The 23,594-nt window shown below is 34.6% G+C and overlaps 2 protein-coding genes across 24 annotated transcripts in view; both read right to left on the bottom strand.

Annotated features, from left to right (window-relative positions):
• Positions 1-23,594, bottom strand: part of kmr (kramer) — a 302,338-nt gene that overhangs the window by 31,999 nt on the left and 246,745 nt on the right. The gene's annotated exons all lie outside the window — the stretch shown is intronic.
• LOC137252754 (serine-rich adhesin for platelets-like) lies at positions 26-6,941 on the bottom strand. The gene is made up of 3 exons (XM_067788869.1): positions 6,914-6,941; positions 94-3,974; positions 26-46 (listed from the first exon to the last, which is right to left on the bottom strand). Exons 1-3 carry the CDS (start codon positions 6,939-6,941, stop codon positions 26-28), a joined length of 3,930 nt encoding a protein of 1,309 aa, XP_067644970.1.

The following is a 23,594-nucleotide window of genomic DNA, read 5'->3' as shown; positions in this document are numbered from 1 at the left end:
GGAACTATTATTTGCATGGGTACATTCAATGGCTTGCGCAGTTTTGCTATTAATATTAGTAGATGTACGATTTTCTAGGGTTCCTTCACCAACAACAACAACATGACTGGCAGGAGCAGCCTGTAAACAATTTTTACTATTACCAACGTTGTTAGCATGACTGAGTTGCTGCATTTGCATATTTGTAATTTTTGCATTACTGCACTCAGCACCAACACCAGTGCCATATGCAGTATATGGGTTGTGCGTTTGTGTTGATGACGTTGTGGATGGTGTGGTATTAATGGCAGGTGATATACGAATTGATGGCGTTAGTTCGGTATGTGTATGATGTAAGTTAGGTTGTTGAAAATTGCTTAACTTTGTTGGCGCATGGAAATGTTTGAGACGCTGATTAACGTAGCTGCACGCCTCTGACGTTGAACTGATCAAGCTGCCACCACCTGTAGCGTTAAGCTCGGAAGCATTCAATATTTTTCCCGCGCGATAACTTAACTTTTCGTTATTCGTTTTCATTTTGTATAAATTTTTGCTATCAATTGCTTGATCCTTATCAGCCAGCAAACCGACATTGATGTTAGTGAGCGCATTAGCCTCAATCGGATTGTGTATATGCGCAATATTTGAGCCATGCGCATGTACATCGCGTTGATTATTCAAAGGCACTGCTGTAGGAGTGCTGAGTAGCTCGCGACTGCTATGCAATTCGGCGTAATAATAAGGCGCTGATTTGTCTGAGATATTGCTATTATTACGGCTGTGTATGGGTGTGTAGTACTTCAAGTGATCAGGCATGCTCGAGGTGGGCGTAGGACAGCCAGCACCTGCGGCTGCATGCTCACGACTATCAACACTTAAGCGCTGCAAAGAATCGGTGGAGGAGACAAAACGTATATTACCATAAAAATGCTCATCATCCTTATTACGAAATGTCTCAGGTGGTTTAATAAGTTTAGTTAACAAATCTGTTGAACCTACACGCGCTGCTGCATCCAGCACAGTATTTTGATATAAATATAAATCATTCGACTGCAAATGACTCAAATAAGTGTCTAAATCATGTGAGAGCGTTTCTTCAAATTTCTCATGCAACGACTCAATTTCGCTTATTGACTCTTCAGAGAGCGGACGACGTGACCTTTGACGATCCAACTCAGAGTCGGAGCCTTGACGATGCCTAAACTCTACCGCCGAATCAGTTTCACTGCTATCGCCGCCTGTTGTTGTTGTTGTCGACGGCGTTGTTGTATTCAATATAAACTTCTGTGGCAGCGAGCTATTCGAGTGATAACGTACCGGCGTGGCCACATATGATGGCGAATTTTGTTTGAGTTTATTATAGAAATCAAAATCGGATGATGTGTTGGAGCTATTATCAGTTTGAAAGCTATAATTCGAATCGGAGAGCGTACGTTCGTGCTGCTTAAGTATTGCGTTTGCTGTTGCTTGCTTGAATGTGCCAGAGTGGCGGTGTTTCAAAAACTGATCAGGCAACGAAAGCCTACTGCTTTTCAAAGCCCCCTCAGGTTTCTGCTGCCTATTCAACGATGTATTACTCGCATGCAACTTCGGTAGTTGCTCATAGGAAATATTAATTTTTGTAGCGCTCCCATGCGCGCTGCTATCGCGTCGCTTTACGGTATCATAATTATCTGCAGAAAATATTTCTTCTATTTGTAAAACCTCAATAGATGGTGGTGATGCTGGTATGGGAGGTGGCGCAACGATTTCGCTATCAGAACTTTCGCCACAGTCGGCGAGAGGCGTGGAAGCACCCAAATAATAAGAGGCCGGACGAAAAGTATCTGAGAGACTAAAGCGTGTGCGTGAGCGCATTTTTTTCAATTCGCTATGTTTTGTAGATTCATCGTCAGCGTCTGAACTATCTGAAACATGTGCTAACATTGTGCTCTGTGATTGTTTTAGTATATCCGGTAGATCTTTGCGTTTGCATTGCGCGCGTTCGTTGCTTGATTTTTTTGTTTTCTTTTTTAAAGTTTCTGTAAGTTTTTTAGTCTTCTTCAACGTGGACTTGCCAGCTGTACTAGGTGGTGGGTCATCTGCGCTTTTGTGTGTTGTTGTTGTTGTTGGTGCATGCGTGCTATCACTAGCTTTTGAAGTTGCGGCAATAACGTTACTCGCTGCATTTAACTCCATATAAACCGGTTCTGTTTGTATTTGCAATTGTTTTGTTTTGTTAGCAATGCTAGTTGTTAGCGTTAGTCCAAAATGCGGATCGATGCTCATAATTTCATAATTAGATTTTGTATCTTCATCTGCTAGATTTTTACACATTTCCACATATGGATTCTCTTCTTCGTGGTTTGTTGATTCATGCATGCTGATTAGCGTCAAATTAGTACCCTGCGCCAAATCACTTTTCTTCGGTGTCATCGGTAGGTAGTGGCTTTCATCGAAACTTAACACAGGCAGCACAGGCGTGCGGGGTTCTTCTGCTTTAGTTGTGCTGTCCAACGTTGGCTCAGTTTTCTTTAACTCCTTTGTAGCCTCAGGAATTATTGCGCTAATTAGTTTGTTGTTTGTTATTGCATGTACCGCACTGCTTTCTGTTGTAGTTTCGTTATTGTCTTCCTCAGCCAAAGCTTCGTCGAGATCATCATCAGTGTATTCTTCTCCAGCAGTTTCGTCATCTTCATCAATATCAGCTTTAGTGCTTGTATCCTGCTTACCGTTTAGTTCAGTATCGAAATTGCTGCTTTGCATATTAGGTTGCACGGACCGGTCCGTATGCGCTTCTTCACTAAGACTGAAATTGTCCTTAGGGTTGTTACTCACCGCAATTTCAGCCACATTCGTTTCCTGTACTTCCGTTAATTCATTCATTTCCATTTTATTACTTAGCACTTTCTTCTCCATGTACAGATTAACTGCTTGTGCGCGTTGATAAGCCCGTAAGTTCGCTAGCATTGGTGTGTCCTGCGGATTTATTGTTCTATCTAACAATGCCACAGTACCATCGGCACTTTCGGTTCTAAACTTGCTTGTGTCTGTGTCTAGCTGCTCTTTGCTATTGTCGTCATTATCTATAATTATAGCGGTTTCTTGCTCATCAGCAACCCCAGTTTGTTCCTGCTCAGCAAAGCTTGCATCGTCAAACTTCGCCTCAACAGTATTGCTATCAATTATTTGTACATTTTCATATGTCTTCGAGGGTGATGGCGTGAGTGTCTTTGTTGTATAAACCGGTGTATATGTGGTAATTTGTGGTGATTTTGGTGCCGGCTTCTTTGGTAATATGGGCACCTCCTCAGGCATATCAGCCAAAACATGCTCTCTACTTGAATTATTATCCTTAAGTGCTGATGCTGCTGCTGCCATATTTAATTGCAATTTGGCGCATTGTACTGGTGACATAATTGCTTGTTGTTCATGTGACGTCGTAGTCATTGTGTTGGTCTTCGTCGTAATGTTGTTGTCACTGCACTTCAGTATCGGTTTAAGTGTTGTGAGTGGTGCTTTCCTTGTTATTTTCAATGTTGAGGACATTGTCGATGTTGCGGCTAAAGCACAGACATTACTGTTGTTGTTGTTATCTTCATATTCACTTACGTTGCGCGTTACTGTCGCTGTTCCTTGTGCGTCTGTCATGTCATATGTTTGTGTTGGTGGTGTCAATTGTTGCCCCACTATCGCATTACCACCAGCTATTGTGGATGATGATAGTGAGTTTGTGTGTATGGTTTGTGGTTTTGTGCGCATATTTGTTTCAGCAAAAGCAATTGTTGACTTTGTTGTTATATTGCATTTATTACTACCGTCAATTGTTTGGCCAGCAACGGCAATGATATTTGTTGCTGCTATAGTAGATGTCATATTTGCATTTGTAGTATAACTAATAGTAGTAGTAGTAGTTGTAGTAGAGGTAGTTGTAACTGTGGTGGTGGTAGTGATCGTGGACCTTGCTGCCGGTTTGACGTTTGTGTTGCCTCCATCTGGCAAGGTTATTGGATATTCTTCGAATTTAGTTTGATTTTTTATAGTTAAAAATGATTTTGAGGAATTTTTTGTTTTTACATTTAATTACAATTTTTTAAAATAAAAATTTAACAAAACATTTATACAAAACGCAAAACACAAAATCAACAAAAGACAAGAAGAAAAGAAAAAAAAAACGAACTCTTAATTAAACAAAATTTAATAATGGATATAGCAAATATTTTGCAAATTATGAGAATTTAGTGCAAACTATTAAATATTTTTCTTTTATTTTTTTTCTTTGGTGAATACAGTTTAGTGTTTGTTTTTGTTTAGTTGGAAGTGAAATGATTAGAAGAAGCTTTTGAAAAGTAGAGTTAGCAAATTATTGTAAAATATTGTTAACCCTTAGGTATGTGGGGAATAAAAAATTAGTAAAACCTTAAAAGTTTACGAAATAAAAATACAAAACCCAAAAATTAAAAGAAAATATAACTATGAAAGTTGTAGATAGTTACCATTTCAACGATGAATGTAAGGCATTATGCAAACGAGACGTGTTGTCATAGACGCGTTTTAGATGCGACATACGAAAGCTGTACGCTTTGACGTCAAACACAGAGTTGTTCAAGCTGAGTGAGCGCCGGTTTCGAAAGACACATTAAAGCGGCGCATGTGTAATCAGCTGCGAGAAAACATGAAAGCTTCAAGTCGCAAGGCTGTCGTACGCATAGAAAATGGGAAGAGCAAGACTTTTTTTTTCTTTTTCCTATATAATTTGTATACTCAGCAGAGCTCACAGAGTATATTAATTTTGTTCGCATAACGGTACCCCGTAACGGCATAAACTAATCGAGATAGATATAGACTTTTATATATCTAAATGATAATTCATTACCAAAGACGGATAAAGCGATGAAACTTGGTAGGTGGGTTGACTTCAGACCTGTTAAATTTGAATTAGCATTAGTAATCAATTAATTAGATGCCTATTTCAATGGCCAATGATTATTTCAATTGTTTTCCTTAAAAAGCAATTACTAATTGATTACCATTAGCAAAAAATCATGATTTTTTCCGATTATTGAAAAAAAATCAAAAAAAAATCAAAAAAATCAAATATAATCAAAAGTAATCAAAAAAGGAATTTTTGATTACTTTTGATTATTTTTAATTTTTTTGATTATTTTTGTTTTTTTTTTGATTTTTTGTTTTTGATTATTTTTTATTAGTTTTCTGCTTTGTTGAAAGAAAAATTCTCGTTTGTTGCATGCACGGAATAATTTCTACATACAAGTACATTTTAGGATTCAATAATAAATCGTAACCGCTTATCGAGGCAAATATAAACATGCAACATATAGGGCGAATAGTATATGAGCGTTGATCTAAACATATTCTCCGGTAAGTATATACACGTGCATAATTTGCTACACTCATTATATAAAATAATAACGATCCTCTATGGTTCATCCCTAAGTCAAGCCAATTTTGTTTTGTATACAAAATTAATATATCCACTATTTTGGATTACGTTACGGCTATGCACTGATTGTTTTGTCCATACCAGTACATTAGAGGTTGTACCGGTATATCGTGAGCGCTTATCTAGGCATATGGGTACCTATGTACACAAATTATCGTGTCTATAAGTGTTTCCGATGAATACCTGGGGAGGGCGTATTGTTTTATGACAAAACAATATGCGCAAACAATATGTATGAGTAATACTACTTAGGTTGATGGTTGATAGCTTCATTTCCAACTGGAGCGATCCTCTAAGTTGTCATTCATCATCATGATTAGTTGTCTAACCAAAGGTTGTTATATCCCAGATAAATTTATTAACATATGTCCATGAACATTAGATTAAAACTTCTTTTTATTTCCTTACGATTACGTCTAGGATATTTTCTATAAAATCTTACGTTTTGCATAGTGAGCCATATTTTTAGTATTAACAACGGAAATTACAGAAAAGTGAGGTTTCGTCTCAATCTAATTTACATGCTCAATGGTACAGTTAGAAAATGTAAGCCTTAGTCATTTCATGTTATTTTTTATTTATTTTATATATATGTGTTTTTGCAAACATAAAAATTGCACAAGTTGATGTTTTACAAGGAAGTAATGATGTTATGAAATGTGTGTTTAATTAATAATTATTCGCATCAATTAAAAATTGTTTCATTAAATTAACATTGCCAAAAATAACGATATTTCGATGGAAATCAAAACTTAAAAGAAATTAAAATAAGAGGTGTTTATGTATATTCATTATCTAAAAGTTTTTTTAGGCATTAGAACAAATTTGCATTTGCTTTCAATAAAGTTAAGGTTTCGAATGAAACGTCCGACAAAGACTGACGCCTTGGAGGATTTATAATTCCTGCAAAGGAAAATAGTCGCTCAACAGGAGCAGAAGAAGTTAAAGGCGTGTTGAAGAGTTTTTCAGCCCACCTTTTGTTGGAGAACATTGCCCCACACTGGCGATGATATGAAACCAAAATTACTAAAATAAAGCGAACAATATGATAAACTTTGATTACAAAACAATCAGCATAGTTATAACTTAAAAAATAGCGGATATATTAATTTTGGATACAAAACAAAATTGGCTTGACTTAAGTATGAAACCATTGTCACTTGGCAACCCTACAAACATATTAACAGTTGGCAACCACTAATGAGATACTACCATTTTGTCCACGAAGAGAGTTGTATTCGAGTCGTCAAAGAAGCAAGATATACGAACGTGCAGAATTGTCGAATTATATAACAAATTTATGTAAACTCAAAGAAGATATTAATTTTATTATATTTCCAACCATTTGAATTCAATTAAATGTATTAATTAACTCTAATCGTGTATATTTCGTTGTTGAACTCGGAGTGCCTGAAGTAAGTACAAGCCATCCATTGACACCATTATTATTTTATATAATGAGTGTAATAATGCACATGTATATATACTTACCGGAGAATATGTTTAGATCAACGCTCATATACCATTCGCCCTATATGTTGCACGTATATATTTGCCTCGATAAGCGGTTACGATTTAATATTGCATCCTAAAATGTACTTGTATGTATAAATTATTCCGTGCATGCAACAAATAAGGACTTTTCTTTCAACAAAGCGGAAAAATAATCAAAAGTAATCAAAAAAAAAAAAAAATCAAAAAAAAAAAAAAATCAAAAATAATCGAAAAAATCAAAAATAATCAAAAGTAATCAAAAAGGCCTTTTTTGATTTTTTCAATAATCGGAAAAAATCATGATTTTTTTTGTAATTTTTTTTTAATTAGTTGAAAAGTAATCATTAACAAGTAAGAACGGGACTGTCTTCGGCTGTGCCGAAGACTTCATACCTTTCATGAATGGGGCTGAACAATAATCTTATCCCGTTCGTAATCTCCGAATAATCGGATGTATAAGATAAGAAATATATAGTGAACAGATCTGCATATCTTAACGATTTTTAAGATAAATATAAAATAAAAAACAGGTAGGTACTTTGTGTGAGGATGCAAAGTTTCTGGTTTTTTGTGGTCTGCGTGTAAAAACTATGACTGCGAATTACGTATTTCAACAATATATGACGTAAACGTAACTATTTGATGAAATTTGATGAATTTTGAAGCTTCTAGCCGTAAAAAGGGGGCAAAAATTAGAGTTTATATGGGGTATATAATATATATACCACCGATCTCTATGATTTTTTCAAACAACAATATATGCTATATACGTAAGCATATGGTGAAATTTGAAGCGTCTAGCTGTTAAAAAGGGGCAGAAATTGCGCAAAGTTTCTTAACTGAACAATCTGTTGTATGAGATATATACTATATATACCACCGATCTCAATGATTTTTTCAGACAACAATATATGCTATACACGTAATCATTTGGTGAAATTTGAAGCTTATAGCTGTTAAAATGGGGAAGAAATTGCGCAAAGTTTCTTATCTGAACAATCGGTTGTATGGGATATATACTATATATAACACCGGTATCTATGATTTTCTCAGACAAAAATATATGCCATACACGCAAGCATTTAGTGAAATTTGAACATATCTAAACGATTTTTAAGATAAATATAAAATAAAAAATAGGTAGGTAATCTGTATGAGGATGCAAAGCTTCACGTTTTTTGTGGTCTGCATGTAAAAACTATAACTATGAATCACGTATTTCAAAAATATATGACGTAAACGTAACTATTTGATGAAATTTGATGAATTTTGAAGCTTCTAGTCGTAAAAAAGGGGCAAAAATGACAGTTTATATGAAGTATATAATATATATACCACCGATCTCTATGATTTTTTCAGACAACAATATATGCTATATACGTAAGCATTTTGTGAACTTTGAAGCTTCTAGCTGTTAAAACGGGGCAGAAATTGCGCAAAGTTTCTTATCTGAACAATCGGTTGTATGAGATATATACTATATATACCATCGATCTCAATGATTTTTTCAGAACACAATATATGCTATACACGTAAGCATTTGGTGAAATTTGAAGCTTCTAGCTGTTAAAATGGGGAAGAAATTGCGCAAAGTTTCTTATCTGAACAATCGGTTGTATGGGATATATACTATATATACCACCGGTATCTATGATTTCCTCAGACAACAATATATGCTATACACGTAAGCATTTAGTGAAATTTGAACATATCTAAACGATTTTTAAGATAAATATAAAATAAAAAATAGGTAGGTAATCTGTATGAGGATGCAAAGCTTCACGTTTTTTGTGGTCTGCATGTAAAAACTATAACTATGAATCACGTATTTCAAAAATATATGACGTAAACGTAACTATTTGATGAAATTTGATGAATTTTGAAGCTTCTAGTCGTAAAAAAGGGGCAAAAATGACAGTTTATATGAAGTATATAATATATATACCACCGATCTCTATGATTTTTTCAGACAACAATATATGCTATATACGTAAGCATTTTGTGAACTTTGAAGCTTCTAGCTGTTAAAACGGGGCAGAAATTGCGCAAAGTTTCTTATCTGAACAATCGGTTGTATGAGATATATACTATATATACCATCGATCTCAATGATTTTTTCAGAACACAATATATGCTATACACGTAAGCATTTGGTGAAATTTGAAGCTTCTAGCTGTTAAAATGGGGAAGAAATTGCGCAAAGTTTCTTATCTGAACAATCGGTTGTATGGGATATATACTATATATACCACCGGTATCTATGATTTCCTCAGACAACAATATATGCTATACACGTAAGCATTTAGTGAAATTTGAACATATCTAAACGATTTTTAAGATAAATATAAAATAAAAAATAGGTAGGTAATCTGTATGAGGATGCAAAGCTTCACGTTTTTTGTGGTCTGCATGTAAAAACTATAACTATGAATCACGTATTTCAAAAATATATGACGTAAACGTAACTATTTGATGAAATTTGATGAATTTTGAAGCTTCTAGTCGTAAAAAAGGGGCAAAAATGACAGTTTATATGAAGTATATAATATATATACCACCGATCTCTATGATTTTTTCAGACAACAATATATGCTATATACGTAAGCATTTTGTGAACTTTGAAGCTTCTAGCTGTTAAAACGGGGCAGAAATTGCGCAAAGTTTCTTATCTGAACAATCGGTTGTATGAGATATATACTATATATACCATCGATCTCAATGATTTTTTCAGAACACAATATATGCTATACACGTAAGCATTTGGTGAAATTTGAAGCTTCTAGCTGTTAAAATGGGGAAGAAATTGCGCAAAGTTTCTTATCTGAACAATCGGTTGTATGGGATATATACTATATATACCACCGGTATCTATGATTTCCTCAGACAACAATATATGCTATACACGTAAGCATTTAGTGAAATTTGAACATATCTAAACGATTTTTAAGATAAATATAAAATAAAAAATAGGTAGGTAATCTGTATGAGGATGCAAAGCTTCACGTTTTTTGTGGTCTGCATGTAAAAACTATGACTTCTAATCCCGTATTTCAAAAATATATGACGTAAACGTAACTATTTGATGAAATTTGATGAATTTTGAAGCTTCTAGCCGTAAAAAAGGGGCAAAAATGACAGTTTATATGAAGTATGTAATATATATACCACCGATCTCTATGATTTTTTCAGACAACAATATATGCTATATACGTAAGCATATGGTGAAATTTGAAGCGTCTAGCTGTTAAAAAGGGGCAGAAATTGCGCAAAGTTTCTTAACTGAACAATCTGTTGTATGAGATATATACTATATATACCACCGATCTCTATGATTTTTTCAGACAACAATATATGCTATATACGTAAGCATTTGGTGAAATTTGAAGCTTATAGCTGTTAAAATGGGGTAGAAATTGCGAAAAGTTTCTTATCCGAACAATCGGTTGTATGAGATATATACTATATATACCACCGATCTCTATGATTTTCTCAGACAACAATATATGCTATACACGTAAGCATTTAGTGAAATTTGAACATATCTAAACGATTTTTAAGATAAATATAAAATAAAAAATAGGTAGGTAATCTGTATGAGGATGCACAGCTTCACGTTTTTTGTGGTCTGCATGTAAAAACTATGACTACGAATCCCGTATTTCAAAAATATATGACGTAAACGTAACTATTTGATGAAATTTGATGAATTTTGAAGCTTCTAGCCGTAAAAAAGGGGCAAAAATGACAGTTTATATGAAGTATGTAATATATATACCACCGATCTCTATGATTTTTTCAGACAACAATATATGCTATATACGTAAGCATATGGTGAAATTTGAAGCGTCTAGCTGTTAAAAAGGGGCAGAAATTGCGAAAAGTTTCATATCTGAACAATCGGTTGTATGAGATATATACTACATATACAACCGATCTCAATGATTTTTTCAGACATCAATATATGCTATACACGTAAGCATTTGGTGAAATTTGAAGCTTATGGCTGTGAAAATGAGGCAGAAATCGCAAAAAAAATATATATACTATATATATATATACTATATATACCATCATATATATATTATATATATCACCGATCTCTATGATTTTTTGACACAACAATACATACTATATACGTAAGCAATCGGTGAAATTTGAAGCTTATAGCTGTTAAAATGGGGTAGAAATTGCGAAAAATTTCTTATCGGAACAATCGATTGTATGAGATATATACTATATATACAACCGATCTCTATGATTTTTTCAGACAACAATGTATGCTATATACGTAAGCTATCGGTGAAATTTGAAGCTTATAGCTGTTAAAATGGGGTAGAAATTGCGAAAAGTTTCTTATCCGAACAATCGGTTGTATGAGATATATACTACATATACAACCGATCTCTATGATTTTTTTAGACAACAATATATGCTATATACGTAAGCAATCGGTGAAATTTGAAGCTTATAGCTGTTAAAATGGGGTAGAAATTGCGAAAAGTTTCTTATCTGAACAATCGGTTGTATGAGATATATACTATATATACAACCGATCTCTATGATTTTTTCAGACAACAATATATGCTATATACGTAAGTATTCTGTGAAATTTGAAGCTTCTAGCTGTTAAAATGGGGCTAAAATTTGCAAAAAAAAAAAATATATATATATACTATATATATATACTATATATACCACCATATATAAACTATATATACCACCGATCTTTATGATTTTTTCAGACAACAATATATGCTATATACGTAAGCATTCGTTGAAATTTGAAGCCTCTAGCTCTTAAAATAGGGCAGTAATTACGAAAAGTTCCTTATCTGAACAATCGGTTGTATGGGATATATACTATATATACGACCGATCTCATCAATTTTTTCAGGCAACAATACGTGCAATATACGAAAGTATATGGTGAAGGTTGAAGCTTCAATCTGTTAAATTGGGTAAGATATTACAAAAATCCTCTTTTTCTGAAAAATCGGTTGTATGGAGGATATATGCTATAGTGGTCCGATCCGGTCGGTTCCGACAAATGTCTAATCGGACACCCAAATACACCCGCTCACCAAATTTTATCAAAATATCTCAAAAATTGAGGGACTAGTTTGCATACAAACAGACAGACGGACAGACGGACAGACGGACATGGCTAAATCAACTCAGCTCTTCAACCTGATTATTTCGGTATACTTAATGGTGGGTCTATCTATTTTCCTTAAGGACTTACAATTTTCGGTTTCGTGACGAAATTAATATATCATTTCATTTTCATGAAAGGTATAAAAATAGAAAATAATGACAAGTAATCATTAAATGGCGTTTAAAGAAAATAATCAATGGAACGGCTAATCATTACCATTAGTAATCATTATTTAACAGGTCTGGTTGACTTTATGACACAGAATAGAAAATTAGTAAAATTTTGGACAATGGGCGTGGCACCGCCCACAGAAGGTAATTTAAAAGTTTTGCAAGCTGTAATTTGGCAGCGGAGTATGTAATGCTCGGTTACACCCGAACTTAGCATTCCTTACTTGTTTTATTTAGTAATTGGCACAAAAGCCATAAATTTATTCATAATTCATTTCGAAAGTTGTGTTTTCCGTAGCGAGAGGTGGAAGACGCTACTTGTGCAGATCTTCAAGCGAAGAGGAACCGTCGGTACATTACGCCCCTCGTAGGCGTCTAAGACAACACGGCTCGGGTGCATCGTATCTTTTTAATATTTTATGCAGTTAAATAGTGCTACAAAAGATAATTAACTATATTTTTTAAATCCCAACGACCTATAAAAATATTGTGCTGTGCTGTTATGCTGTCGAGCCTCTCTGCTCTAGAAACCACCAACCACAAAGAAGAAATGTAAAAAAATCACACCACTATAAGGAAAAACTGTGTACCAAAGGCGAAATAATTAAAATGTACAGTGAAAAAAAGCAAAACATTTTAACCAACTGGCCGTATGTTAGCTTAAAATTTACGAATGTTATATTAACCTAAATTTATGTCCACCGAACATAAAAAACATGCATATATAAATACTTTTTTTATTTGTATATTTACATACTTTTTAACAATATATAGGAGGGAACAGTTATAAAGAGAGTAATAAAAGTGCATGCAATGTAGTTAGCATTAAAATAAAAAACGGAAATCGAAATCACACATAAAAAATAGTAAAAATAAATTATTTATGTCTCGCGACTGAATTACAAATGGGCACCATCGCGCCGTTGTTAAGTGGCAGACACGATAGCCCGACAAATATCAATAACACTGTTGAGGGTATTCGAATATATGTATGTGTGCAGGGATGACTTTGTTGATGTTAAATTCTTCGTTGTTGCTCACGAACACATAATCGACATTGTCCAGTAGTGAGACTCGTGTTCGGCTGGCGTTTCCAGTTACAACTTATATAACTTTGATAAAAGGAATGCTATAAAAACGGGAGTAGTAACCCTCAAGTAGACAAGAATACAGGTAAAAATTAGTAAAAGAAATTTTCTTACTCGGTCACAAGAAAGCTCAAGAAAATTTTTCCGAAAACTTCTTTTTTGGACCAAATTGACTTTTATATTGTGACCCGAAAACTTCAAATAAAATATGAGGTTCTGGTGAAAAAATTTAGTTATTTTATTTTACAAGAAATTTAACCAACGCTGAGTGAAAAAGGCCATTTCTTAGAAAATATATGAACTAAGCCATATTTCAGATAATCTTTTAATGTTTCATTTCCGAATTCGGTTGATGATCGCCCCATGATGAAAAGAATATTCAGATGTTCTCATCCCGTTCACGTTTTCCCTTATTCTGACAAGTTCGGCCCGCATACTTTAAAGGGTTGTCTATCATACAAAACTGCCTTTGAATTCTACTTCTATTGGAGTAGATTTTATTATACGTTTAGAAATAAAATAGCTTTATAAGCCGGTACCAGAGTTTTTTAGATAAAAAGTTGAACGTAACTTTGTATTCCCAAAAAAAATATCAACCAAATTTTTCTGAAAACTATGTTCTTTGAGGAAGTGTTTACGAAACATGAAGCAATCAAAATTGATTACACAAATAAATACTGGCAAGTAGAACTGCTAAACAAGTGAAACGTGACTTGATATTACCTTTAATATTACATTATGAAACGCCCTACCCGAGCGCAAATTCAATACATTTTGACATTAGATGGAGTTTATGAAAATATTTCTGAGTTCTGGGAAAGAAATTCTGAAATAAAGTGTTTTTGAAAAGTATTCTCAGATAGGGTGACAGCAGTGTAACTCCCTACACACAAAGTTGCTCTGACTTCGATTTAGGTACAAGACCCACATATTAGATATTTGTGGCCAAGGTTGAATGGACATGAACTATAACCAATTATAAAAAAAATATATTCCCAATGTAGAACAACAACCCAGAAATAGTATTAAAACAGTTCCGATATAGTCTTGAAAAAAATGGTCACTAAAACTATTCCGAAATAGTGCTAAAATTATTCGAAGATACAGTCCCGAAATGATTTACAGATATGCTCCTAGAGTGATTCCGAAATAGCCCAGAAAATTAATCCTAACATAATCCGCAGATAGTCACAAAATGACTTCGCAAACAATGGGGCAATTATCGAAATGATTTTGAGTGCCCGAAATTATCATAAAGTGATTCCGAAATAACCCCAAAACGATTTCGGAAGCAATCCTGAAATGGTATAAAAATATTCTTGATATTATGCCGAAATTTCCACAAAATGATTCTGAAAGCATTATCAAAATGATTGAAAACCCTTCTCGATATAACGAAATAGTCCGGAAGTTATACCGAGCTGGTCCGGGTATAGTCCCCAAATAAATAGCCTAGAAACGATTTGAAAATGATCCGAAAATAGTTCTGTTAAAATCTCGAATTTTTTATGGAGTGGTTTCGAAATAATTAGAAAACGGCCCGAAATCATATCGAAATCGTCAGAAAGCAGTTCTGGTATGAATAAAAAAATACTTGACGCGCTTTACCTCCGAGGAGAGCCGAGGAGGACCGAGCCTTTCTTCCAACTTGCGTCGTGCTATTTTAAAATTTTCCTACAAATTGAGGGAACTGAAAGGCAGATAAATTTACACTGAAATTTTCACGGCAGAAATACACTCGGAGTGTTTGCTAAGCCATTGCCAAGGGGAGACCTCGCTAAGAAAAACATTGTATCTGAAATTGAAACTAATATTTTCCAAATTTTTGATGTTTGATCTCGGTACTTGAACCCAGGACCTTTGATGTGGTAGGCGGAGTACACTATCACCATACTATGGCAGCCACCAATATGATCCCGTAAATAGTTCCGGAAATCTTTGGAACAAATTGCTAAGACATCGATTTATATAACCCATTCGGCAAATATTATTGGTCTAGTTCAGATACATTCAAAGTTGCAATGATTTATTAATCCGTTTCAGAGGCGAAGGGGGGATTGGTGCAACTGTTCAATTTATGAAAGATACCAAACAGTATTGGTACTGGTGACATAGGCTCAGCAATAAACCGAAATAAAAAAAAACTCTTCCTCGCGGGTGTAGCCCAGTCCAGCCCACTTCTAAAAACTGTTAGACCCCGATTAGTATGACCCATAGACTAGTCACGGCCTAGAACTTTTAATTAAAATGAAAAATTAAAAGTGTAATTTTGGTACTTCTTTGTGCACGATTTTGAAAGTGCTAATTTTCAAATGGCTCGTATTACATATATTTTAGTTAAATTTTGAGGTATTATTTCGAAATGGAAGTTTGGATGCCGAAAGTATTCCATTAAAAAGATATGACGAGAATGTACGAAGTCTAGCAGTGAAAAATCTTGTTTTCGCAACCGCTACGTAAAAGTACTTTATATGAGAATGAAATACCGCGATATTTTCTTTTGGAAGTGTGTAATCCGAATTCTCTTCTGGTTATTTCACACAATTTATTCAAACCAATTTTGCCCTGAAACCCAAAACGATGTCTAACGAGAGGAAATTGCAGAAAATTTTGCAAATCAACAATTCACAAAGTAGGATGTATTAAGAAAATTTATTTCCATGCACATCCTTACGAAGTATTTAAAATACATACACACACATACATACATACAAGCATACTGCATACATTGTTTCAGCTTTAAATCCATAGTTACGTGCCTGTTTGTTTGTAAGTATGTACGTACTTTATTTACTCAGCAACTTTTCAGGTTTGCTCAAAATATTTTTCATTTTAATGTCGTTTTCTTTTCTTGGAAAAAGTGTTACCCCCATTTTGCACTCTTAAATTCTATCTTTTGAACTGGCTTACCTAGCGCTCCGTAAAATGGCTGATGTTGTTGGTAATGGTACCCCTTTTCTCATTCCAAGGAAAATATTTTATGAAAGGAATACACAAACATACTAGAGAGCAGAGAAGAAGCAGAAGGGTGAGATTATTTTCAGAAAAGAAAATGCCGTAAGTTTTCCAAAATCCAAGTGAAAATAACAAACTTAATACACAAAACTTTTGTGCTTTCAAAAACATTCCATACAGAATTTTATGAAACTGTGTTTTTGTTTAGAAATTAATCCAAAAGTATGCCATTTTCCGCTTTTTTTTTTTTGCCGATTTTGCGTTGTTGCCATGTATTTAGAAATTCTATAAAAAATTTTATAAAAACCTTTTCCGAGCTCTAGGCCATGTAAATTGGAACACCAAAAATGTTTATTTTACATATAAATTGTATATTTGTCAAATTTATTTTTATCGATATTTCGATTTCATACTGAAATCATCTTCAGGACTGAAAGGCGTATAAAAACAAAAACATATTAACACATAAAACATAGCAACATTCCATAATTTTGAACTTACACTCTTGACTGCACCTGATCGACTAATTTAACAAATCTTAAAATAATCAAGTACAAGGGAAAACGATAAACAAAAAAGGTAAACATCTAAAGAACCGTACTAATAAACAAATTTTGTAAAAATGCTTAAAAACAACGACTTTCCGATATACATATCTTATAAAAGGTTATATCCGCGATTATTTTGAAAAATCAAGTACCAATCGAATAAACAATAATAGAAATAAAATATATAAACGCCCGTATATGTCCCTGGACTGTCCAACAGGCTAAAACATTCCAATATGTATGACCACGAAAAATTCCAAATGGCCTTCACTTACAACAATACCGTACAACAAATTTTTAGCAACACAAAGAACAAAATCGAAAAATATGAGAAATATGACGTAATATAGCAAATACCATGTAACGGCGACGGGTCCCACGTATGCAATAAAGTATATGTCGGGACTACAAAATCAAAATTAAAGACAAGGATTTCCGCGCATAAATCAAATATTAAAAATCGGGACCACGCGAATGATAATAAAACAGCTTTGACACAACATTGCAGAGTAACCGGGCACTCTCCAGATTTAAACAACGTAGCAGTAATTCAACAAGAGAGGCATTACAACAAAAGATACACATTAGAAATGCTTCATATTATCAATACACCAAAAGATCAAAGAATACATTTTAAGGCAGATGTAGAAGGCTGCGCGGCAGCTTAACGTCGATTGATTACAACAACTGCAATTTCTCGTGAGAACAGTGTCGTTACAAACATGCTGTCTCAACGCTAATGTGCTGAGCGCCACTTACTGCATGTTATTTAATGTATTGTTGTTTATGTAAAATTTGTTTATTTTTACGGTTCTTTAGATGCTTACCTTTTTTGTTTATCGTTTTCCCTTGTACTTGATTATTTTAAGATTTGTTAAATTAGTCGATCAGGTGCACTCAAGAGTGTAAGTTCAAAATTATGGAATCTTGTTATGTTTTATGTGCTAAAATGTTTTTGTTTTTATATGCCTTTCAGTTCTGAAAATGATTTCAGTATGAAATCGAAATATCGATAAAAATAAATTTGACAAATATACAATTTATATGTCAAATAAGCGTTTTTGGTGTTTCAATTTACATGGCCTAGAGCTCGGAAAAAGTTTTTATAAAAATTTACAAAATAAAGGCCGAAATAGAATAAAAGTAATTCTATAAAAATAAAATTGGTAACTCATGAATACAAGCAAATGTACTTTAATTTTTAGAAAATTAATGTATAAATTTGTTTTCCAACATTCAACTAACCATTAGCTCACCAACAAAAAAATACTACCAGACATTCTCATTAGCACATTTTCATCAATCTTTGTTATTTCATTAAGCTTGTCTACTTCATTTATGTATGTATGTATGTGCATACAAATAGTTACTCATACGCCACGTTTCCTCAAATTACGTTCGTTATTATTATTATTTTTTGAATATATAAATAAATAAGTACATATTTCGTTCGTGTTCTTTCATCTTTATTGACTTTCTACGTATTTTCTGGTCGATGAGGTTTGAGATCTTACGCATAAAATCAGTGAACCTGTCAAATGTCTGAGAAAATCTATTTGTGATAAATGAGTTAATGGGCGGACTATGCTTGGTTGAATAAAATTAACTAGAATTAATGTAAGCATTACTTTGGAGTTGGTCATTGCTTATGTATGTGTATGCAATGATGTATGTACATATGTATGCACGCGTTTCTAATTGGCAAGGTAAATTGGGCGTCTATCTTAGGCTTGGTCAGTACTTATACGAAATAAAAAAGTTGCGAAAGATTGCTCCAACATTTTCAGCTATATTGGAAGCGTCTCGGAAAAATTCGTGTTTTTTGATCCCTGATAATACCGCCGAAATAAATTTTAGAAGAGCTTATCATTTGAGTCTTTCATGCCTTCATTTTCAAATTGCTTACAACATGAGAAATATTTCAGAAGGGTCAGTCGATCCTTTTGAACCGACTGCGCAGCTCAAACACATTATTCACATATTTGTTTTTTTTTTCCTAGTTTTTTGAAAAGAGAAGCATACTTTAATGGTCTAATACTCGTTGAGCAAACTAGTATAAGAGGACTACGGATTTAATAATTTAAAAAAAATTATAAAATTAAAAATTGCTCGAAATAAATGTTCACACATTTAAAGCAATACGGGCAATCCCCGATTAATTCATATAAAAAAAAAATTTTTTAAGTTAAACGGTTTTATTGAAAACAATACTTACATTAAGTAATAATAATACTAAAAGTTAGAAAATAATCAGGTAGGTCCTAGGTACTAGTCATCACACTCCTCATCAATCTAGGGCGTTGATCAGACAATTAAATAAAAGGTTGGACGCGTCAAATTTCTATTGATAGTCATAAGTAAAACCAACTGAACCTTAATCAGGTTATGCCACGCCTCACATTTTTAGAAATCTCACGCGCCCAACGCTTTTATTTAATTATCTGATCAACGCTCTATATTGATGACGGGATGACGAGAAATCGTGCCAATATAAATTTAGGGATTGTTTTCACGATCATTTGAACACAGTTTTGCAATCAGTTTGGGACCATGTTGGGAGTGATCCCCATATTACTTTTCGATCGTATAAAGATTGAAATAGTCCTTAATTGTCCCGGAAATGGGTTTTTGATGATTGCGTATGTTGGTAAAAGTTATATCGTTATCATCTCTGTTCCAGCTCTTCTGAAAAAGTTCAAGTTTAAAAGATTCCAAAAGAGTAACCGTCTTCAAAAAAGAAAAGATATAATGAGAACCTGAGAATGAATTGGTTTCAAACAACCGGTTACCCATATGAACTATGTTTTGCCAAAGGCTGAGGTAGCACTCCGTCAATCCAGGGCCAAGCAGAGGTCCTAGAAACCCCCACAGGTAAAGGGGTCAGCAGCTTTGCGTACCAAGATAGCGATTAAAGAGAGATGGCCTGACGTAGTATGCGATAGACGGAGTTAGTTGGTATTGTTTTGTAGCAGTGCTTCGCCCCAACTAATTGGTGCGAACACTCACAAATTGTCATCAATATCCTCCAATAGGGGCCCAAAAATATTTGCTTTTTTAACGGTATTGGACTAGAGAGATAAGGGTGTTAGAGGAGTTGATTCATTAGAAAAATGGTTGGTTTTATAAGGATAGTGAGGGCTTAAACAATTACAATATCCAGATCGAAGCTGAGCCAGAGAGAGGCGCGTATCCCTAGGGAGGTTGCTTGCCTCAACTACGAGTTCACGGTATTTGTCTTTTTGTGGATGTCTCTGAGGGTATTTTTCTTCATAGCACTGACTTTTTAAGTGCGCGATTTCGGCTTACGGAGATGAGTTTTTAAGTTCCTGGGAGGCAGGGCTCTTAATGAGATGTCCGCTGACAATGCCTTTTGAAAATTAGGAGTACCTAACCACACCAAAAGTACACGAACAGCAAATTTGTCGCTTGTTTTGAAAACGGTCGTAACTTTACTTCATAAAAAGCTCTCCTGATTTATGTACCACCAAACTTCACCGCTCTATCAACCGGCAAGAACAGCAGCAACAGCGTGCTGTTATTTGTTACTCATGAACTAAAAATCGCCATAAAAAGCACATAAAATCATATCAAAGGATTAAAAAAAAAGCACCATTAGCAATAAAAAGCGCACGAGAAGGTCATTCAGTAAGTTTGAATACTGACTACGAGCGACCAATTCTAACACTGAAACTGTCATTATTTTACATTGTAAGCCACTTTGATGCATACGACGACGATTTTATAACCACGGCTGCAGCCATAAAAAAAAATTGTAAATCACGTTTTCAAGCAATTCCCAACCAAAAAATTATTAAAATGAGCAACACAAAAAATATTAGATGAGATGCTTGTGCCACGACAATATTAAAAAAATTATAAGTCATGTAAGAGAAAAAATTTGAACTGCAAATTATTTTATTCAGAACATAATTCAGACGCAAGTACTGAAGAGGCAGCGCAACGAAAAAGGCGCCAAAGTAGGGCAATGCCGTTAAATGACACAATTCAAAGAATATCGTTCGAGTTAAAGAACCAAAAGAGATAAAATTTTAAAATATATATTTGCATACATACACATACGAGTAAAAATAATAGTAAAAAAAGTGATTGGCAAACTTTGATAGTTATTTATCTATTTATATTTTCCTAAATAAACGAAAAATTATATATAAAATGTATGTAATTGTGTAAACGAATTTCGAAAACGCTTGTAAAAAATTGCGGAATTTCAAGAACTTTTAAAAATCTTGTATGTGTACCTATTAGCGCTGACGATTTACGGTTTCTTCTCGAACGCAAGAGAGAGCTTCAAGACCCATGAAACCTAGAACTTGGCTTCCCGCTTCTCAAAATACTAGTAATTCTCGCGAGCTTCTCGACATTAAATTTAGTCGCTGTATTTGTTATATTCCATGTATGACGGTGTGTTTATTCGGTTTTGGTTTTGTGGGAAGTTTCGTTTATCCTCCTGAGAGGAGAAATCCTGAACTGCCAGTGCAGCGCTTAAATTGAATGTTGAGAATCTCGCGAGCGTGATATTTTTTCTCGAACAAACTCGAGAATTCGAAAGTTCTTGTTCCTATTCGTCGGCTAAAAACAGGACACACATTTTCAAACTAAATTTTTTTTTCTATTTTGCTGTTTCTCTTCATTTTTCATCATTCCAGACAGTAAACAAATTTTTTTCTGAACAGGTAACTACTTTCAAAATCTTTGTTTTAATTTCGAAATTTTTTTTTTTAGAATTTCAGGAAGTTTTTCTTGTATGCACTTGTGTAGTAGAAATCATTTTAGTCTAAAAAAGTATAAGTTGTATGTCTCTCAAAGTCGGCAATGATTTTTGAAATTTTGTGTAGATTTTCTTCCATACAAATAGGGTAAGGTAGAACTGACCGGTCCGTGAGGACCCCACATAGGCGGAATAAGTCCATAGTGTTATATATAAAATTTAACTTTTGTATGCCATAATTTTGGAAAAAATTGTAAAAATCAATGTAATATTTTACTGACTTAAAACTTGTACTTTGTCAGACACAAATGAATTTGACTAAAAAAGGGATACGCAAAAAGTCTCTTTAAATTCTCCCATATTAAATATGGAGATTTAAGGTTTTTGAAACTCATTTATATTTTTAAATAATTTTTGTTGTGTTCCAAACCAAAACGCCTTAATTTTCTTGAGATATGAATTATGATTTAACTTCACTTTCTAAAACCTATGAAATAATCTTTATGAAAAGTAACAAATATAAATTTTAGCCATTGTGGAATATGGCGAAAAGTACGTTTCATAACTTTCTTTTAAACGGTGTTATTTAGCTTGAGTTGACAGGCTAGTTGGTTGGCTGGCTTCACAAAAATCGGTTTTGTGGTCCTATTTGGCTCATATTGGGAACAAATATTGCATACAGTCCGGTAGAAGTGACATCAAAATATGTTGGAGTTTGAGGATGGACAAGCATACGTGGCGCAGAGTCGAGTAAAGTCTTTGGAAGGATTATGTATTGAGGACTTAGATTGTAACAAATTGTCAGGAAAGAGTCCTTGTAATAATGAAGAATCGACACACATCACCTCTTCGTCGACTTTAAAGCCGCCTTCGACAGCACGAAAAGGAGCTGCCTATATGCCGCTATGTCTGAATTTGGTTTCCCCGCAAAACTTATACGGCTGTGCAAAATGACGTTGAGCAACACCATCAGCTCAGTCAGAATTGGGAAGGACCTCTCCGAGCCGTTCGAAACTAAACGAGGTTTCAGACAGGGTGACCCCCTATCGTGCGATTTCTTTAATTTGATGCTGGAGAAAATTATACTAGCTGCAGAACTTAACCGCACTGGAACAATATACTATAAAAGCGTGCAATTACTGGCATATGCTGATGACATTGATATCATCGGCCTAAACACCCGAGCTGTTAGTTCTGCTTACTCCAAGCTGGAAAAAGAAGCGGTAAAGATGGGTTTGATGGTGAATGAGGACAAAACGAAGTACCTGCTGTCATCGAGCAAAGAGTCAGCGCATATGCGCCTTAGCAACCACGCTACTGTTGGCAGCCATAATTTCGAAATAGTAAAAGACTTCGTTTATTTGGGAACCAGCATCAACATTAGCAACAGCATCAGCACTGAAATCCAGCGAAGAATCAATCTTGCCAATAAATGCTACTTTGGACTAGGTAGGCAATTGAAAGTAAAGTCCTCTCTCGGCGAACGAAAATCATACTCTACAAGTCACTTATCGTACCCGTCCTGCTATATGGGGCAGAAGCATGGACCATGACAACAGCAGATGAAGCGGCTTTGGGAGTGTTCGAGAGAAAAGTTCTTCGAAAGATTTATGGACCTCTACGCGTTGGCGATGGCGAGTACCGAAGAAGATTTAATGATGAGCTGTACGAGCTATACGCAGACATCAACATAGTCCAGCGAATTAAAACGCAGCGGCTGCGCTGGCTAGGCCATGTTATGCGAATGAAAGATGATGCTCCGGCCAAGAAAGTGTTTCTATCGGAACCCGCCTATGGAAGCAGAGGTAGAGGGCGGCTCCCACTCCGTTGGAAGGACCAGGTGGAAAACGATTTAAAATCCCTTGGTGTGACCAATTGGCGCCGGTTGGCGGAGCGAAGGAGCGACTGGCGCGCCTTGTTGGACGGCCATAACCGTTTAGACGGTTAAGCGCCAATTAAGTAAGTAAGTAAATGAGCTAAATAGAATAGAAATAATAGGCAATTAAATAAAGACTAAAAACTTGAAAAAAAAA

This window comes from Eurosta solidaginis, chromosome 1, assembly GCF_040869045.1.
Source record: "Eurosta solidaginis isolate ZX-2024a chromosome 1, ASM4086904v1, whole genome shotgun sequence".
Classification (NCBI taxonomy): Eukaryota; Metazoa; Arthropoda; class Insecta; order Diptera; family Tephritidae; genus Eurosta; species Eurosta solidaginis.
The sequence above is the reverse complement of the archived record's forward strand: the minus strand, read 5'-3'. Positions and strand labels throughout refer to the sequence as shown.